Source organism: Aphelocoma coerulescens, chromosome 5 (genome assembly GCF_041296385.1).
Source record: "Aphelocoma coerulescens isolate FSJ_1873_10779 chromosome 5, UR_Acoe_1.0, whole genome shotgun sequence".
NCBI lineage: Eukaryota > Metazoa > Chordata > Aves > Passeriformes > Corvidae > Aphelocoma > Aphelocoma coerulescens.
Window position 1 is genome coordinate 19,392,360 of NC_091019.1, and position 19,553 is coordinate 19,411,912.

Sequence of the window (19,553 nt, forward strand, 5' to 3'; positions counted from 1 at the left end):
CACCTGGAAACATAGCAGACAGCTCTACATCCTTTTAGGAGATTCTTCCCTGCTGGGGACTGTTTAAAAAAAAACCACAAGTAAATGAATTCAGGTTATTTGTGCCTTTTCCTAAAATACTTTTCAACTCAAAATATTAGCAGATCTCTTTTGGGTTTTCTTTTCTTAAAAAAGCCCCAACCAAACAAAACCACCAACCCCCAAAACCCCTTCTCCATTAGTCTCCCGTTACTGGTTTTGGAATGTTCTCAGTTTAAAAACTGAAATAATAACAGTGGTGCAAGTGTGTTGCCAACTGTGGGTGCATAAAGCTCTTCTCTTTAGGCACAAAAAAAGCAGTTACAATCATTTGCTCTGGAAGAACTAGTAGGCATTCATTACTTAAGCAACAGAGACGAGGAAGTTTGTCACAATGTATTTGAAATTATGCAGCAAGGCCATAACCAGAGGATGACATGGAAAACATCTGGATCAAAGAACATTTCATTATAACCTGTAAAACATGAAGACTGCCAGCCTAAAACCCAATTAAGAAAGCCAACTCCTTGCCTACATAATCAAATGTGCCTTTACTGACAATTCCAGTACACAAATGCCAAATCTGCTCATGCTGTTTAGATAGCAATGCCTAGAAACTGAACTCTGACTGGAAGCTGCATTAACAGCTCCAATGCTGACAAAAATCACAGAATGCTTGTGCTGGAAGAGACTTTAAAAGTCATCTAGTTCCAACCCCCTGACATGCACAGCTTTTCCCAGGCCAGGTTGCTCAAAGCCCCACCCAATCTGGCCTTGAACTCTTCCACAACTGCACTGGGCAACCTGTTCCAGTGCCTCACAACCCTCACAGTGAGGAATTTCTTCTGTAAAAATTTTAAATCAGGTCTCAAAAATTCTGAAGACTAATACCACAAAAATAAAGATTTTTTTTTCCTCTTTTATCTAACTTTTGTGTTTTAAAATGGTAAACTGAGCTTATGTTTTCGAGCTTTCTTTTTTTCCTTCTTATACTAGGAGTTTGTTTTTTCTCTTTGCAACGAGACAGAAAAAGGAAACAGGTATTATGTTAAAACTCAGAAGGTAATAGTGAAAGTGGAGACAGATCAATACCAATGATTATTTTTCTTTTTCAGAGTTTCTATACAGATGAAGACACAAATTTAATGAAAAAATTTAAACTGTATGTGGAGGATAACTGGAACAAATGTGATATGGTGACCATCTTTCTCTTCATAATTGGGGTAACCTGCAGGTATATATTTACTCCATGTGAAGTGGTCAGCATCAGTAGAAAGGGCTATATACATCAACTGACAGCTGAGTTTCATGTGCATGAGAGGACAGGATCTAACATTCATTTTTACAAGCTTTGAGACATATTTCTGCAGTAGGAGCCTCTAAAATTCTGTGGAAATCATGGAAGTTGCTCCAGAGACCAAAAAAAGACATATTGGTATATTCAAACACATGTACTGAAAAGCTCTGCTTTTTTTATTTGTTTTTGGACATCCCTTTTACTCAAGGTATCTTTTTTTTTTTAATTTGTTAATAAATCTCCTTGAAGCCAAGAGAGAGAAAACAGCGTTCCTCCATCTTTTGGCTATTTCTCATCACTGCACAGACATTAGCAGTACTTGTTGAGAGCTGATATTTCATTCCATGTGTTCTGCAGGATGCTGAACTCGACTTTTCAAGCTGGCCGTACAATACTCGCCATTGATTTTATGGTGTTTACACTTAGACTTATCCATATTTTTGCAATTCACAAACAACTTGGACCAAAGATCATAATCGTGGAAAGGATGGTAAGTGTGCAGTCTGTCTCAGATAAATACTTGTGCCTTCTAACAAATGGAGAGTAGGAAATGTTGTCTTTAGAAAGGAAATAACTTTATAATCTGTCTTTATTTTTACATTTTTAAGGCTTGTCATTTTGCATATTCCTGTATTTTATTATAAGATGCAATGTTTGAAATAGATCCTTCCAAAGAGCTCTGTAGTGCATTAAGTTGGTCCCAATTTAATAATCTTCGTACCTCACCTAATAATTTATCCTCAGATCTGGCACATGAAGAGCAGTCTTTGCCTTTACTGCTATTCCTCCTACTTCCTAGGCTGCGTGCATCCAGGGCAAAGACCTCAGGCAGACAGGCCACATACAGAAGAGCTGGGCTTCCAATGAATGACTTGGGGAAACAAATTATGGGTTTTGCAGCAAGTGCAGAAAAAAACAAAAATCAGTGAAAAAAGATAGTTACAAGTTTCCTACACGAGCTACTCTTACGTGTACATTTTAGCTCCAATTACAATGAAAATGTATCAATACTTTGTGAGCAGATGTTGGAAGGTGTTGATAAAATATTTTTATTTATTACCGCTCTCCTGCAGGAAATGAGACATTGGGATTACAGTTACTGTGCTTGGGTATGCGTTGGTATGTCGAAATAGCTTTTTATTTAGGCAAGTTAATCCTCTAGGTCTATTAGCCCATGCTAACTGATTAATAGAGTTCATCAAATTGTTATTACTATTACAGAATCTACAAATATTTGATTTGTGACTCACAGCAGAACTCAGTAAAAGCTCTACAGTCTAAACAAGCGTATCCATTGAATAAACATAACTACCAAGCTATTTGGATTTGTCTACAAATGCAATAAGTGGAACTCTAACATGACATTTGGTTGGACTAGCAAAAGGGTAAATGGCAAATAAATATTTGTTCTTGTTCGTTATCTAGCTTATGGCATTAGCAGACTTCTATTGTAAGAGCACAAGTCAGATGTACAGCTCCTAACCCTTCCTTTGCTGCATGCCAAGCCAAACCAGGGCCTTGGACAAGCACTACCTGTGTCCACTCTGCTGGCACCTGACGTCCTGCAAGATAACACAAGGACTGGGAAGATGCAAAGAATATAAACAGCAGCCTAGACAAAACCCTAACATGGGACCTTTCATCTTCCCCCCAGCCAAGCCAACACAATGCCTCAGCTTTAGTAGTTCAATGCTGAGCCTTGCATCAAATGAAGGAACAGGGAAGGTCACTTCTTGAAACCTGCTTGAAAGATTTGAGGCAGTTCAAGCAGGATCATCTCCCTTACTTAACAGAGAAGCAATCCCAGATGGCCTCTTACTGTCTTTCTCCTTTATAGCCTTGCTACAGAATTGCTGAAACTGGTCTGGTAACCGCTAAAATGCCAGAACAATGCCAGAACAATGCTCACTCCCAGAACAGTGCGCATTCCCAAAGAGACTGCAGCCTGGAAAAAAAATACTTCCAGACTTGTCACTGCTCTCCCATCACCATGATACACTTACAGCCCTGCAGCATTCCTAAATTTTAGATCATTCAGAAAACAAAAGAGATTGATGAAAGTCAGACATCAACTCTGTCTTGCCTGACTTAGAGATGATGTTTCTTATCAGAACTCCAAGTAACATCCTGAAGGTCTGAAATGCCTATGCTTTTGGGTAACTGTACAATCCAATAATCTAATTGAAATGAATCTACAGTCCCTAATGAACTCTGTCAGATTAGATGGGGAGAGGATGAAGTGTTCCTCTTCCACCAGGGAAAAATTATTGCACTTGAAATGCATATTAGATTTTTTTTTTTTAAGTAAGTGTTTTAGGATTCAATTACTTCTGCTTCTGTAGAGAAACACAATGTTTAAAAGCAGGAAGCCCCAAAAAGAATCCTTCAGATGCATCACTTAGCTTGAAAACTGAAGACAGAAGCAACCTGATCCTTGCAGTCTTCACTGCCTGCTGTATCAGTGGCTCAGTATTCATCAATGAGCACTGACTGCTACCAGGATTCTCTGCTGCAGCAGAACTCTTGTAATTCACAGTAAAGCAGGCCATGGTACAGAAAATATGCACTTAAAAGGAGCAATGAGAGTCGCTTAAAAGATAAAATGTGTATCATTTTTAAATGTTTGATGATTGGAAAGCAAGATTTTAATTTAAATTGGGCCTTTATCTAAATGAACTACCAAAGAAGAGTGCTTACTAGAGGGCCAAGGACTATATGGTAACAGCAAGGTCAGGCAAGGAATTCTGTGCATGGAGCTATATCCTATTCCACCTCCTTTAACCTAAACAAGCTTGTAAAGAGACAGAATTATTTGAGCCATATTCATACAGAAAGACTACTGTTCCTTGACTATGCAATGACAGTCACTACCCCTCCTTTTCTCCCCTCCCCCTCTCTTTTGTAGATGAAGGATGTTTTTTTCTTTCTATTTTTCTTGAGTGTGTGGCTCATTGCCTACGGTGTGACAACTCAAGCTCTGCTTCATCCCGATGACAGCCGAGTGGAATGGATATTCAGAAGGGTTCTTTATCGTCCCTACCTTCAGATATTTGGCCAGATTCCACTGGATGAAATAGACAGTGAGGAAATTTCTTTCTCCCTAACTTGGCCATTTTTGAATGCACACGTCCGATTCGAGTGTGGAATTCCTTCCAAGTACTTTCCTTTTTTGTTTTTTTTAAATCTTTGTCCTACGGGCCAAAGCTTACACATTACTATCACACAAATAGTGTATTTGCAAAGAGATAATGGGCATTGTGGAGTTACATTAGAGCATAAGGGCTGGCCCTATTTAGATAAGCTCTCAGAAACACTCACACAAGGATTTGCAGTTTTAAAGGCTGGCATACCTGCTTTCACTTCGACTCATTTCCGTTCAGTTTAACCTAGACCCTGTGTAAACTCAAATAATAAATCACAGCTCCTCCATACATTTTGGCAGTAGTTTAATGTGACAGTGTTAAAGCAGTACCATTCTGCCCATAAGCAAACACATTTTTTAGAATAAATATTACTCTAGAGCATTTATTTACTCTGGAGATAAGCAATTACTAGCTTTATTTGATTTGGGCAGCTTTATGTGCAGCATTGCAAACAAATCAACATAAAAATAATCACAGGACACCAAAATAATTAGACATAAAAGTTCAAAGGCAATGTTTCTGATAGGTAAGCAGGTAAAATACAGAATAGGTCTCCTCCCAAAGAAGTCTGAAGTAACACCACAGCATTTAGCCGGAGAAAACAGTGCTAAATGTCACTGGCAATAATGAAGTGGGATTCAAACTCGGGGTAATATAAAATGGAACCAAAAAAAGTGCCATAGATACAAACAAACCAGTAAGCATTCTCTCATGTTCACTCTGCTTAATAAAAAAAAAAAAAAAAAAAAAAAGCACATCTTAGAAAAGCCAAAAAAGCCTGAATGACACATGAGAGAAGAGAGGGATTCATGCCCATTTAAATGCCTGTGGTGTAAGCCTGCACAGCACAATCAATCGCCCTTATTTCCATTAAAGTAATTGGAAAGAAACAAATATTTCTGGAATAGGATTCAACTCATTTGCCAAAAGGTCAGATGTAGCACTCCCTAGAAAGATGTGTTTCCCTCCTTTGAAACTCCAGTGGGTGTCTCCACCTGGGTAAATAACTGGTTAAAAGAAACAGAGAAAAAAAGAACCAATTACATGGGCAACTTCCAGAAGGGATTAATTTGTCCTAGTGCCCTCTGGGGCTTATTCTGTTTAACATCTTTATAAAATACATGGAGAGGGAGAAGGGTAATGAGGAGGACAAAATTTGCTGACAAAACTACATCACTGGGCTGCAAAGACAAAAACTGACACCTAAGAGAGGCAGAGGAGCCTTATGAATGCTGAATCATCAAATGAAATTCAGCGTAGATAAGTACAGGGAAGTGCCCTTGATGAAAGCAGTCCCAGCTTGGTGAGCTTTGATATAACCGTGTGCTCTAATGGATGTAACCATGGGGTTATCTGTGGCACTGGGGAAAAGGATTATTAGGGGAAAAAATGGAGGGAAAAAAAGTAAATATCATTATGCTACTCTAAACTTGTGTATTTCAGCTGGTGGGGGGGTCCGTGGCTCTGACCCAGGAAGAGGTGACTGGTCCGGAGAGATGGTCCCGGAAGGGATCGCCTTCCCGAGGCCCAGTGTCTTCCTCTCAGCTGCTGGCAAAGGAGGGCCCTTGCAGAGGCTGTCAGCTCTTTAGTGATTATCAGCTCGTGATTCCAGCTCAGCTCTGCAGGGCATCCTCCAGGCCAAACCAGACCAGAGAGAGACGAGAGGCCCGTGTGGCTAGTTCCGCACAGAGGTAGCTTTATTGTTGGTTCCCTCCGGCGAAGGGAAAATCCAGGGACGAGCTCTCTCCCCCTCCGGCGAAGGGGCTTTCTTTTATAGGGATACAGGGGATCAGCAGGGGACCAATGGGTTACAGAGGGTCTGGGACGGACCAATGGGTTACAGAAAGATCTGCATAGTGTCTCTCAAAGGATTGTGGGTCCACTTTTCTCGCCATGACCCAAGAAGCGGCTGCCCCTTTCAGGGAGTCCTGCTGGGCGATTGCAAAATCTCTTGTCTCAGCAGAGATCCCTCCAGGGCAAGGGCTGGGCATATCCCACACTTGTGGGTTTAATTCATAGCTGGAGACAGAATACAGAACTAGACCTAGAGATGCAGTAGAACCAGCTGTTCTTCCTAACCTCGATTGCAAGCTCAGACACACAAAGCGCTTTAAATTTAGAATGAGGAACCCCATTCCCAGCTTTTACTGAGTTTTCTGCCTAACCCACATGCCAGGCATGAGGACACAAGAATGTGGGGGAACTCAGAGGTGGTTTGATTTTGAGAACTCAAAACTAGTCTTAAAAGGATACAATCCTTTCAATACAATCCCTTTTTGGTGAACATTACCACAAAGCCAGCTGTGACAGCCATCCTGACTCTGAATGAGCAGCCAAGTTGTGGAGGTCTGCAGTGTCCTAGGGCTGCAAATACCTTGCACAACAATGCAATGTCTTTTCAGGTACACAATCATGTACACATGATTATACTTTCACAAAATCAAATAAAGAAACGTGGCATTAGGATTTCTCGTAACTATTCCTCCTCCATCTTCCTTCGCAGCATCACGAACGTATCCCAGGAACTGCACGTTTAACCCACTGCAGATCCTGCAGCAGAACACCCCATCCTGCCCTAACAGCTATGCCAACTGGCTCGTCATACTCCTGCTGGTCATCTTCCTACTCGTCACAAACGTCCTCCTTATGAACCTCCTGATTGCTATGTTCAGGCAAGAGTGATTTCACTAAGTATCACAACAGAGGCTGCAAAGGTTTAAGTGGATGCCCACATTTACTACCCCACTGCTGGCTATTCCTTCTGGAATACACTTGTAATTTTCCTAATGAATATTACTTGGGGACTGATAGGCAGAACTCTGTGATCATATAGCTCTTAAGTTCTCATTATCTTTACTCTGGCCACATTGGAGACAAGGAGAAAAGGAGCCTCTTTTACTGCTAAAAATTCAATTAAACATGCACAGAAGGGTCTGAGGCCCTGGCTGCACTGCATCACAAATCTGCAGGTGCACAGCAGCCATAAACTTGGCAAACTTTACAGTGGATGATTTGCACATCAGGGAAATGCTTGTTATCAACACAGCTAATAATGATTCATTTGGTTGAAGAACTGATGTGGCATGTTTGCTGATCTTTCCTGAGCAAAGTAGAATTACCTTTCTTAAAAAAAAAACCCAAGAAACCAAACAAAACAAATGTATCTTTTAATATTTGAAGACTGCAACTGCAATTATTGTAATATCTAAGAATTTGCACAAATTTTAGATTAAATTAACACTACTTGGTGACCTCGCTGTTCCTTTTCTAAAGTAAAAACAGGACTAAATTTTTTTATATTCATCTTTAGCTTGTTGTGGTGAAAGGAGTTACATACTTTTATTCCTCCCCCCAAATTACAGTTACACTTTTCAAGTTGTCCAGGGCAATACAGACATCTTCTGGAAAGTGCAGCGCTACAACCTGATTGTGGAATACCATGGCCGGCCTGCCTTAGCACCTCCATTTATCATTATCAACCACATAACTCTGGTTCTCAGAAGACTCTTCAACAAAATGGAACACAAGAAAAAACACCTGGGTGAGTTGTTAACAAATGTAATCAGCAACTGGAGAGCCTGACTCTCTCCTAGGACATGGTGCATACATGAAACAGAAAAACAAGTCAGATTTCCTTAAGCCAAGAGTCACAATTAATTTTTAACAAAGAGTGCCAGGAGAGTACAAGTGAAAAATTAAGGTTTAAAATGTAAAATATAAACAGTTTCCCACAGTGCGTTTCTTGATGCATCATAGTTATTACAACGAAGGTGGCAATATAAAACAGGTTAAAGGAATTTGATTCCTGAAGATTTAACAGTTGATAGGCTTAACAAATAGTTACTTCATTTGCTCCGGAATTTTAGCAATTATTAACCCTAAAAACAATCTTCTTTAGCATATCAACCTTTCACTACTAGTATCAGAGCAAAGGGAGTAAAATACAATCCTTAACTTATTTTTTCCACAGAAAGAGATCTTCCAGCGGGCCTCGATCAAAAAATCATAACATGGGAGCTGGTGCAAAAAGAACATTATCTCATAAACCTTGAGCAAGAAAAGAAAGCAAGCAATGAAGAAAGGCTGAAGGCTACATCTAATAAGTATGTTATTCTGGCCCACAGCAACACGCAAGCCCTCAGCTTTCCATGAGTTCAACACTGAAGTGCTTGTAAAGCTTATATAAAGGGTCCAACTGGAATGCAGTTAGGAAATACATAGTCCATGAAAAAATGTGAGAGGCCAGCATCACTACAATGTTAGAGGAGTTTTTGTCACTCTTGAAGTATGTACAATTATAGACCTGCAAGTTCCAGCCAAATCTGTGGCCAAGCTCAATGAAAATCTTATTAATGGAGAAAATGGTGGAAAAACACTTCATTTGCTATACTGCAGCACACATAATTTCATCCCCTGTAGGAATACAACACAGACTTCTGAATGGAAGGTTAAGATACCTTGAATTGTAGATGCAGATGAACAAATACTTGTGACTTTATGGCATGGGACTGAGTCTCCATTTGTGTACTTCTCTGTATTTCCCCTAGGAATACCACTTCAATTTGTTTAGTCTGCTAAAGAATAAGTCCTAAATTATTATTCAGAGGTTTAAACCTTTAAGTGAGACTCAAAGTAGTTATATGCAAGGAGAACAGAAACATCTAAGACAGCAAAGCAGTGTTTAAAGAAGCTTTTAACACCTGTTCCAGCTGTTTTCTCTTACAATAAAACAGACTTCAAATAGAGGTGCAATGGGTGTGAAAGTTACCATAATAAGTAAGTTCCATGGAAATGTTCCTGTGCTGTCTGCTTTCTTTCAAAACAAACCTCCATCTCTCCAACTCACAGAATAGCTGGAGACCAGAACAGCATACTTATGTTCTTGGAAAATACTCCTCTCCCTCTAATTCACATACACTCTTAATTCATCATAATTTAGAATGATTATACAGGTTTAAACTTTATTCTCATAAGCAGATCACTGACAAACCCTTGGAGTGAGTGCTTAATTGTTGAGACCATGCAATAGATATATGTGCAATTGCTTCCAAACAAAGGGCACCATATCCTTTATATAATATGGAATAAAGGTGATATATCATAGGTGAAGTTACTGGAGGGGAAAAGTGAGAATCCATCTGACTTCACAGTATTTCAGGTATAGCAGAGCCAGAAGACAACTGGAAGAGATTCAAACGAACACCACTAACCCCATGGTTTTTATCTTTGCTCTTAGGTGGCAGTAGTATGTTTTTGAAATCTTATGAAACCCCCAGAAAAGTGATTCTTTGAATTTTGTTTGCATTGAACCAATCTCAAAATGCATTAGACCCACCCAGCAGCAGGGTTTTCACATAGGTGAGATTGGAACGTAGCCTGTTAGAGGGAAACTTTGAAATAGCAGCTAGGAGAAACCAGAGAGGGATTTGCCAAGCCTGTGAGGAATCAGATGCTAAGAATAAGGAACTGATGGGGGAACAGGTGACAAATGCAGAAAGCATGGGGGTAACTCAGTGATTTGAAGGCACTATATGGAAGGTCCTTAAGCAATCCATTTGGGCTGCATGAAAAAGGGATTTGACTGTCAAGCCAGTTTCCAGAAATGAAAGCTTGCATAAGTTTTAAGTGGCTTATCTCTATTGTGGCCTCAGTTCTCACATCAGGATCAGTTTTCTTTGGATACAGGTGGGAGAGACAAGTGGGTGAAATGACAAAGCTGCTCCTTTCTGCTGCCCTTGATTTCCACAGCAGCTGGGGCTAAATGGCTGCCCTGATCTGTCATTTGTGAGTCCCTGGGCAACAGGTGCATGAGAGTGTTCCAGAGATGCTGTTTTGCCCCAAAAATTCTCATGGGAACACCTCAAAAAGACAAAACTTTCAGGGGGCTGTGGGATGTCTGAGCAGCACAGAAGTGCAGTGAAGTTACACATGCTTTGTGTTTTATGATTTCTTCTGAGGCCTCTCCTTTTTGCTCAAGGTGTTTGCTTTGCTTCCACAGGGTGGATAATTTGTCTAAGTATTTTAGTGGGTTGAAAGAACAAGAAAAACGGTTTAAAGTTCTGGAAGCCCAGGTAAGTAGTATTTTCTAGGCATTTATATCAGCTTTAGGATTTCACCATCTTTCCCTCATTTAATGGTGGTTTGGCAGACCCTACTTAGGGATACAGGGAAGGAGAAACGGATCTGTATTATGGTTTCACTTTCCTTATTGCTTTCTGTCTGGTGATATACATATGGAAAGGAACATTTCTGAACTCTTGTAGAAAGGAGAAAAGCAAATACAACATTCCTTGCTCAATTTGGTTGTTTACTCGAGAAGTATTTATTTCCTTTGTTAAGGATTCTTCTGGAATGAAATGCTTCATCTTCCCCCCTCCACTCTTGTCTTTCTCCTAATCTTTTCTTTCTTTTTTTAAACTGTCAGCTTGGAAAATACTCACATTCTGTCTGATCTGACCTAATCTTCTTGTACATTGATTTTTCTAATTTTCTTAACATACCAGGTACTAACATCTCAAAGGGAAGTGTCCAGCATACACTTATGAAATCCAAGTAATAGCAGGAAACTCTGTCTTGAGATTTTGATGACAAACCCTTGAAACATAAACAAACATTTCTTACACAGTCTGAAAATGCATTACTACCTGCTTTGTAGCACAACTCTTATTGTTTTCTTTATCTCTATGACTCTCCAGTATAATTTTGGCCTCGCTAAAAGTTCTTTATCTTAATACTCCCGCTACAGTTTCCTGCTCCCTTCTTATCCTTTTTATGGCTTCCTGATAAAAAAGTCAGGCTATAGAGGTCCAACAGAAACACACAAGGAATGATTTAGTAAGTTTGTGCCAGCTTGAGGTAATGCAATATACTCACAAAAAAGGGCAGGTATTTAATCACTACCTATTTTGTAGATTTGCTACTGTACAGCTGTTATCTCCTCCATGGCAGAGGTTTTAAACAAAACCAACCTCTTGTGCACTCAACCAGCTCCGAACTATACATGTAAGTACTGAAAACAATCACAGAAAAGCTAATTAATACAGCTGAACAATGTAGTTTAAAAAATGCAAGGCAGAGAAAAAAAAACCTTGGAAAATAACCCAATAAGGAGATACCTAGAGGTAATGGGAATATAAACAGGGAACAGAATATTCTTACTTCAGAATGAAAAAATTACCTTTTGCAAAGTACATTTAAAAGCTTTGGAGCAAGGACTGTCCCTTACAGTGAGTTAGAACAATCTTACCCAGTTCAAGCACATAAACAAGTATCTATTTGCAACAGAGGATGGCCTTGGGGGTTTCTTGAATCCATGAGATAATCCTACTGAAGTACTACAAAAATATTTAAAATGCTAACAATAACTCTTAAAAATTGAGCAATTCTCCTACCTTGTTTTAATTAACAGAATTCATTTGCCTTCAGAGCTGCAGCTATTTCTGTGAGTTAAGAGTGTTGTCTTGTGTCCCAGGGCTCCACCATTTGGAGTTTAGAGACAGGAACAAGCTATTTCTCAGCCACTGCAGGATAGCCAACACAATAAAGATTTTGGATATTCTTCATAATGACCTATTTCAATATCTACCTATTGCTATCTATTACACAAAATTGCCTCCAAAACCCATAAACTGAGCATATACATACTACATGGAAAAAAGAAGCAGCTGGAATACTCAATAAAGTCGTGACAAGACAAAACCTCAAATCACTCAGATTTGAGCTAACCTCAAGCTCTATTTAATTCTGTTGGAAGTTTATAAAACACTTATGTGAGCTGCTTCATTATCAGTATTCCAATAAAAAAACTCCATCCCGTAGCAGGTTTCCCAGATATTTTAATACTGTAACTGCATAAAAATCAGAAATTTAAATAGCTGAAAAATAAGCCTGTGTTTATCACTTACTGAGCAAATGCAAAGTAATACAATCTACAGTGTCTTTTTTTCAACATTTAAAGTTTCTTAAGCAATTACTACTATGTGCCCCTTGTCCTAAGGCTTTTAAATGAGCACATGACTTTTCCAATCCTATTAGGTGTGAAGAGTGCCAACACAGAAGCGCCTTTGCTGCAAAGAAGCGAAAGAGAAGAGCATGCAGATCAGTCTGAGACTGACATTGAATACATTGATAATTAAATTTTAGTCTATTTCTTCACATTAAACCTTTAGTCCTACTGAACTACTAGAGAAGTAAAATCCTAATCTCACGAAGGCCTCAGGGCAAGCTCTGTATGCTAAGCACTATCAGTCCTTGACGTTACTGAGGACTTCTTGGTCTTTCTTTCCTACAGCTCCTCAGTCCTTTCTCCAAAACCATTCCATAAACAGCACTAAAAGCTTTCTCCTCCAGGGTGACTCTATCACCTTATTTTCTAAATACCATTTGTTCTCCAGATACCACACCCTCGGTCCACCATCATCACTGCCAAATTCCACGTTTCTCTGATCAAGGGAGCCTCCCTTTGGAAGGGCCATCGTTTACACACTGAAAAACAAGCTCCTTCCTTGGCCAAGAAATCAAGCTTGTACTCCTGAGCTGCTTAGAAAAGGAAATCAAGAAATAGTTTCCACAGGAAAGGGCCTGAACACTGAACCATTACAATCCATACAGTTCCTACAACTCTCAAACAATTGCACTCACCAGCTCCTCTTCCCACACTGGCTCCTGTGAGGCATTCCTTTGCTGGTATTCCTTCTTGAGAGCTCCTTACTCAGCCTCACAGACTCGAATCACCTGGGTTTTGTTGTTCCCATGCCCCATCACAGCTGCTGCCAGTTTCCTGCTGGAAAGGAGCCTTTGCCTCCATGTATCACACCACATGGAATGCCTCCTTTACACCTAAGCATCTGATTTCATTTTACTTTTCTTTCTCAAAGGTCAGGGGGGAAAAAAAATCACTTAAGAGACTTTAAAACAAGAATGTGTACCAAGAAATATCCTGCAGACTAGGAATTTGGGCTGTTTGTGGCTTTTTCCATTACTTGAACTAGCTTGTACATTTTTAGCATACAAAAGCTCGCTGGCTTTATTAGAATTTTGCAAGATACTCCACTAAAATATCAATAGCATCCTCTAAGGGGAAATGTCTTTGGAATAATATAAACAGCATCAGAAGGGGGAAGTATTGGGCTGTGTCTGACACTGATAAGCTTCAGCTGCATTTCCTTACACATATAATATCTCTATGCAATGTAATTGTAGATTGCACAAAAGCTTTCTGTTACCAGAGGTGGAAAAAAAAATAAATCTCAGCTCTGACAAAAATGAGCCTTTTATTAACAGATATTAATCTTGTTAAGATGGCTTCATGAAACAGGCATTTGTCCAGTTATTCAGCTCTGCCCCAGGCCTGTGAGTCCATTAGCAGCAACTGAATTTTGGTAGTCCGACCTGTTCCTCACCCTGGGCAAGCAGAACTCATAAACCCAGTAAGTTTGTACTGAGCTGCATTTCTTTGTTAGGATACGACATCTCACAACCAGCGCTCCCTGCGCTTGGCAGCAGCTTCCACTTTGAAATGGCTACTACTTTCATCGTGATCAGCACTCTAATTATCCACTGGAACCCAAAATCTATCCATTTGGACTTGCTATCTCCCACTCACATGCACTGGAGCAACCAATGAATTTACCAAAGACCCATTAACTAATGTGCATCCAAGTGCATGCTCAGGAGAAAAGACATTCTGTTCTGAAAATTAAAAGGTGAGCTTCAAAATAAGGAGCATAACTGCTCCTTTTACAGTGCTTTCTGCATCTTCTGCCAAATGATGCATCTGTTCAAACACAAAGCCCAAGTGAGTTGGGCCTTCCAGTTAATTATTGTTAAGATGGACTCCCCTCCAGAAGTCACCCCCTCGAACACCCTTCAGAGTTTGAGCAAGCACAGTCTACCAAGAAATATCACAAATTCTTAAGCATTAATCTTCCACTACGCAGTTATAAATACTACCCTTGGGATTGGTTCATTTAGAATACTGGCAAAAAAAAAGTCAGTTCACACTGACCTGAACTAGTTTGTGTTTCAAACTGTATAACCTTTCAAAGAATTTAATCTTTCAACCTTATTTATTAAATTTACTAACACTGTGGAAAAAACCTACTATATTTGACATTCCTTATAATGTGATTCATTGTATGTGATGACTCATCCTAGGAGGGGATAATACATTGTAAAATGATTGAAAATGTTAAAAATGTGAGGTTTAGAACCTATAAGACTTGAGGGAGAAGTTAACAAGATGGCAAACTTAGAGTAACACTCTAAAAGGTTTTCAAGACAGTTTTCAAATCAAATAAAGTATTTGATAAAACTCTACAGCTGCATTACTCAACATGGTTCAGAGATTAAATCAAGTTACAACTGAAAGTTTATTTTATCACATAAAACAAAAAAGTATCCAGTTCTGGTATAAGTATCTCATTCCTACAAATTCCCCCAATCCACACACAATCAATACAGAAGCAGCACCTCCAGGAAAGGACATACAAAGGTGCAGGTCAAGGATCATCACATCATATAACTGGGCACTGTTGTGCTTTCACCCTCAATGGCAATGAGAGAAGGATGTTTTTAAACAAAAAAGTTAAAGGGTTTCCTTCCTGGGACAGGGCCAGGAGAAATCACATCCAGTGGAAGACTAGGTTTTATTTTCATTGTTTAAAAATCTCCACATAATGAGCTCATCACCTTTTCTCCAGGATTCTGCAGAATTTGGGAACAACTCCAAAATGTGGAGTTACTAGGAAGCCCTGCAGCCTTTTACCTAACACTTCTGTTTCTTTGGATACTTCAGCCCTAGAGCAAGACCCAGGGAGCTGTTCAAGCAAACCAAGCACACCTTATGCTCTCCTGCCAAGATGCAACTATCCTGTGCCCATGGACTTCGCATAAACAGAAAGCCTGGAGTTTATTTTAGATAGCTTAATTTCTAACAGTATAAAATGTTCTTGGTGGCTCTGACACAAACTGTTGGACAAAAAGCTATCACATGGTTTTCAGACCAGAAAAAAGGAAAAAAAAAAGAGAAAAAAAAATGAACAAGACAAGTCCTGGGATGTCTCCAATGTGCTTCATCCTTCAGGACTCTTCCTCCTCCCCTTCATCGTCTAGTTTAGGTCGGAAATTTTTCCTGCTCTTCTTCTTACTGCAGTGGAATGCAACTGTTCCCACTGATGGCTCTTCAACTGCACCCCTAAACCTTGCCTCAAGTTTATATTCTGTGTTCTGGTCCCCCTCCATCATGCACTCCTCCTCCTCTGCTGCCTTTCCACTGTCACTGTCTAAGTGCCCCAGCTCTACCTTATCTTCTTCCCTCAAGTCATCAGTCTTCTTCAGAGATTTTCCTTTCAGATCTGTCTTCACCTGCTTCTTATCATCCTCTCCTGTTGATGTTTTCTTTTCCAGTCCATCAACACCTCTTTTAGTTGGTTTGGTGAAGACAATCCTCCCAGCTCCGCAGCTGGAAGGGTCCTGGTTGAAGGATGGGGTGTAGCTATCTTGGGTAGCTGAGCTCTGTTGCTCCCCTCTTTTCTTCAAACCACCTAAAAATTCCAGGGCCACTGCCCTGTTAGTCTTGTCACTGGACTCTGAAACTCCCTCTAGGCTGTATTTGGTCCAGCGCTCTGGGTGTGCCACGTAGTCAGGCACCGCAGGAGAGGTTTTGGGAGCCTGCACTGGTCTGGCTTGCTTTTCCATGTTTTCTGGGACCATGGTACCTGAAACTGTGGTGGGAGGCAATGGACGCTTAAACCTCCCATCAACAACATTATCTTCAGGCATTGAGGGCACAGACAGCTTGGCCGCCTCTTCCAGGCAATCAAAAATGCTCTGGCTACGGAGAGAGAACATAGAACTCATGCCCCTCAGATGGAATGGCTGGACAGGAGATCTGTGACCGCTGTTTGAAGAGTCAGGGGTCTCCCCTGATCTGAAATCCCCTTCATCTACACATGGCTCCTTGGGAGATATTGTATCAACTTCTGCTTCACCCGCCAGCCCCAAGTCATCAGAGTCAGAATCGCTGAGCGACACCGTGTCTGAGGGCAGAGCTCCTTCGTAGTCTCTGGCACCATCATCCACTATCCCCAGAAAAGGTTCACCTGCCTCCTGGTCTCCCATCTTCGAGCTGTCACTCCACTGAGGTCTTTGATGTAGGCCCAGGAACAACTCTAAATACAGTTTTCCAAATGCCCAGCGAGTTTAGTGCCTAGAATACAAAGGAGCATAAGAACTTAGCTGTGAAATGAGAACCAAGCATGAGACCATCACTCTGTGTCATGAAAAATAATTACAACTGCAGAATAACAGTTCGCTGTGCTTTAGGGATTCCCAAGCAATTTTGCTTCAAATGAAAACATTATTTAAGGAATGAATGCACGTTACAATTAAAGATTTACAGGAGACTGAATACAAGAATATGAAGTAATTGAAAGTAGTGCTACCAAATTTCATTACAGATTACAGCAGGTCTAATTACTAAAAGATGAATATAAAGCTCTTGCGTAAATTTGAATCCCCCAAAGCTTATACATCTTCCAAGAGACAGCAAAGACCTCTGCATATTACACCCTGTGTTTATTCACACTGTAAAAATCCACAAAAAAGCACCCAATTTCTCACTTTGACTGGGCCATTACAATCCTTATTGCATTGCACTGTACCTGCTGTCACGACAGCCATCACGTTCTGCCTGTTATAAAGGACACTATCACCGATCCAGGTCAGTGGCAGAAAACCCACAAAAATATCAGGGCCACCGTTTCAAGTCTGCTTTAATGTGGCAGAAAGTACCAGCTCCACTCCTTCTTTTGGCTTTAAGCTCTTGTGTCATCAGTAGAGTCCAGGAATCAGAAAATGAGCCAGCTCAAGAAATCAATCCCACTGGACTATGAAAACTAATCACATGTGCTGTGCTTGCACACGAAAACGAGGAGAGGTTGCAACCACAAGCCTGCAAGAGCTGGCCCTTCAGTCAGTAAATGACAGCATGATTTGAAGCCTGACTTTCAGGAGCAGCTGGAATACCTGACAGTGCCACCTGCTTGAAGGGAACCTTGCTGAACTCAGGTGGTCAATGATCACACTACCACTTGCTGGGCAACCGGAAAGAGAGCTGGCACTCACAGATTTTGGTTCAGCTCATATGAATTATAGAAACAGTTCTAACATATTATTAGAATAAGCTTGACTACCTAATTATAGGCTCTTCTGAAACGATGCAGTAAACAGACATGGAAAGTCTGTTAGTCACTCACTTTCTCTTGAGACTGAGTCAGCTTCCCCTCCTGAGGGTCAGTTAAAGCCACCAAAGATCTCAGCACTTCCACCCTAGAAAACAAACATTTCCATCACAATACTGGAAATGTAGTTTTAAAAATAATTCCGTCCCCCTGAATCATCCAAAGCTGCAGAACTGGGTTCTAAATCTGACACAAACTCGGGTTGTGTATAAGTCCACAGATATTACTGAATTTTTGGCAGAAGAACAGCACACAACCTAATAAGGCAGGCACCACTATATTTACCCAGTCTCCACATTCACACTGCCAACTTTATCCTGCACAACGGAAGAGAGGTTTTAAAAAAATTCAGGCTGTAATTTGCACGTGCAGAAATCCAGTACTTAATAAACATTATTAAATGCAGCTAAGAATATACCAAAATAATAGTTATGCATTGCAAACATTAAGTACTGCTTAACTATTCAGGCCATGGGTAGCACAGACTTTTGTTTTCAAAGAAAAGTCATGTTCAGAGCTAGGGACAGATTTTCATGAAGCATAAAACACAGAGAAACTTCTGAGGAACCCAACACAGAGCGCTATGTTCCATGTCATGTTTTGCCTTTGACAAAAAGGATCTGACGGCTGCTTTTGAAAACACTGCCCTCCGTGTAACCCTTAGTGGGTAATAATCTTCTTAAAATGACAGTCTCTGCTTAGTTTTGGAACACATGAGAAGTGCCAACTACAACTCAGAAGAGGCCTTGAAGTGCACAGTTAAATAAAATAGCTGTCTTCAGGTGGCAATAAAAGTGTTCATCACGGGAATCTCTTATCTGAAGGCACTTAGGACAGAAAGGAGAAATTTTGCTCCTAAGGAGACGTTTTAGCCTTAACAAGGCCAATAGCCAAACATGCTGGCCCTTAGAGCACAGCAGACCCACTCACAGGTTTGTTACGGTGACATGATCACAGCACGACTCGGGAAGGATGACGTCTGCCCGGATGGGAAGGTCCCCAGTGGGCTCCTCCATTCTGGTGTTGCCCAAACAGGCTCTGTGCGTCTTCCCGCAGCCTATGAAGAGGACGGAGACCTCAGTCACCCCAAACCACGGCCACAGGCCTGCTCTCATAGCACGGAGAGCACCGCACCAAAGCCCACACAGCCACTCGGGACAGCGATCCGCAGGCCCCCGCGCCAAGGAACAGGGAAGAGCAACAGGGAAGAGGAACAGGGATGAGAGCAGCGGCCCCTGGGCAATCGGGGAGAGGAAGGTCACGGTGCAGCCCCAGCTGCGCCGCCCGTCCGCCCCGGGCCCAGGGCCCTTCCCGGCCCGGGACGCTGCTGGATACGAACCGCCCGCACCACACGCGCCCCTCGCTGGCCTCTGCACCCCGGCCGCCGCCAGCCTCCCGAGAAAGGGGGAGTCCCCGTACCCCGACACCGCACGGCCCCAACAACTTCCACAGCAGCCGCCCGCCTTGCCCGCCTCTGCCTCTGCCTCTCCGCCCACAGCCCGCGGCGCGCCGGGACACCGAGTCCCTGCCAGGCTGCACGGAGCGGACAAAGCGGCGGCGGGACCACAACTCCCGGCGACGGGAGCGGCGCGGAAGGGCCCGGCGCCCCCGCCCCCTCCCCGCTCCGCCTCTCTCGGCGCTCCTGGGAGTTGTAGGCGGCCGCCTTCGCCCGGCGGGGGACATTTTGCGAGCCGGGCCGTGGGGCGAAGCGGGGCTGAGCGGCGGGACTACAGCTCCCAGGGCGCACCGCAGCGCCGACATTTCGCAGCTTGTGCGGGGCTGCTCTCGGGGCTCGGTGCTGGGCCCGGTGCGGAGCTCGGTGCGGGGCTCGGTGCGGGGCTCGGTGCGGGGCTC

The 19,553-nt window shown here is 41.8% G+C and overlaps 2 protein-coding genes across 6 annotated transcripts in view; one reads left to right on the plus strand and one right to left on the minus strand.

Moving 5' to 3' along the window:
- Positions 1-13,108, plus strand: part of TRPM5 (transient receptor potential cation channel subfamily M member 5) — a 48,393-nt gene extending 35,285 nt beyond the window's left edge. Inside the window, exons 17-25 of the mRNA XM_069016944.1 lie at positions 1,134-1,252; positions 1,673-1,805; positions 4,221-4,395; positions 6,962-7,130; positions 7,821-7,999; positions 8,429-8,561; positions 10,457-10,529; positions 11,370-11,460; positions 12,493-13,108. Coding sequence (XP_068873045.1) covers positions 1,134-1,252; positions 1,673-1,805; positions 4,221-4,395; positions 6,962-7,130; positions 7,821-7,999; positions 8,429-8,561; positions 10,457-10,529; positions 11,370-11,460; positions 12,493-12,593 — 1,173 coding nt within the window. The 3' untranslated portion in view covers positions 12,594-13,108. The remainder of the gene's footprint in view (positions 1-1,133; positions 1,253-1,672; positions 1,806-4,220; positions 4,396-6,961; positions 7,131-7,820; positions 8,000-8,428; positions 8,562-10,456; positions 10,530-11,369; positions 11,461-12,492) is intronic.
- TSSC4 (tumor suppressing subtransferable candidate 4) lies at positions 10,745-19,261 on the minus strand. 5 transcript variants are annotated; one of them, XR_011151341.1, is made up of 7 exons: positions 19,119-19,261; positions 18,630-18,756; positions 17,715-17,787; positions 13,099-16,666; positions 11,850-11,978; positions 11,359-11,467; positions 10,745-11,052 (listed from the first exon to the last, which is right to left on the minus strand). XR_011151341.1 is itself a non-coding variant. In XM_069016942.1 (4 exons), exon 4 carries the CDS (start codon positions 16,576-16,578, stop codon positions 15,538-15,540), a length of 1,041 nt encoding a protein of 346 aa, XP_068873043.1. In that variant the 5' UTR covers positions 16,579-16,666; positions 17,715-17,787; positions 18,630-18,756; positions 19,039-19,095; the 3' UTR covers positions 15,405-15,537. The 5 variants fall into 5 exon arrangements, 2 of the variants coding, with proteins under 2 accessions (XP_068873043.1, XP_068873042.1); XR_011151342.1 differs by lacking the exon at positions 11,359-11,467; XR_011151340.1 differs by having other exon boundaries at positions 10,745-11,467.
- Positions 19,262-19,553: the final 292 nt, after the last annotated feature.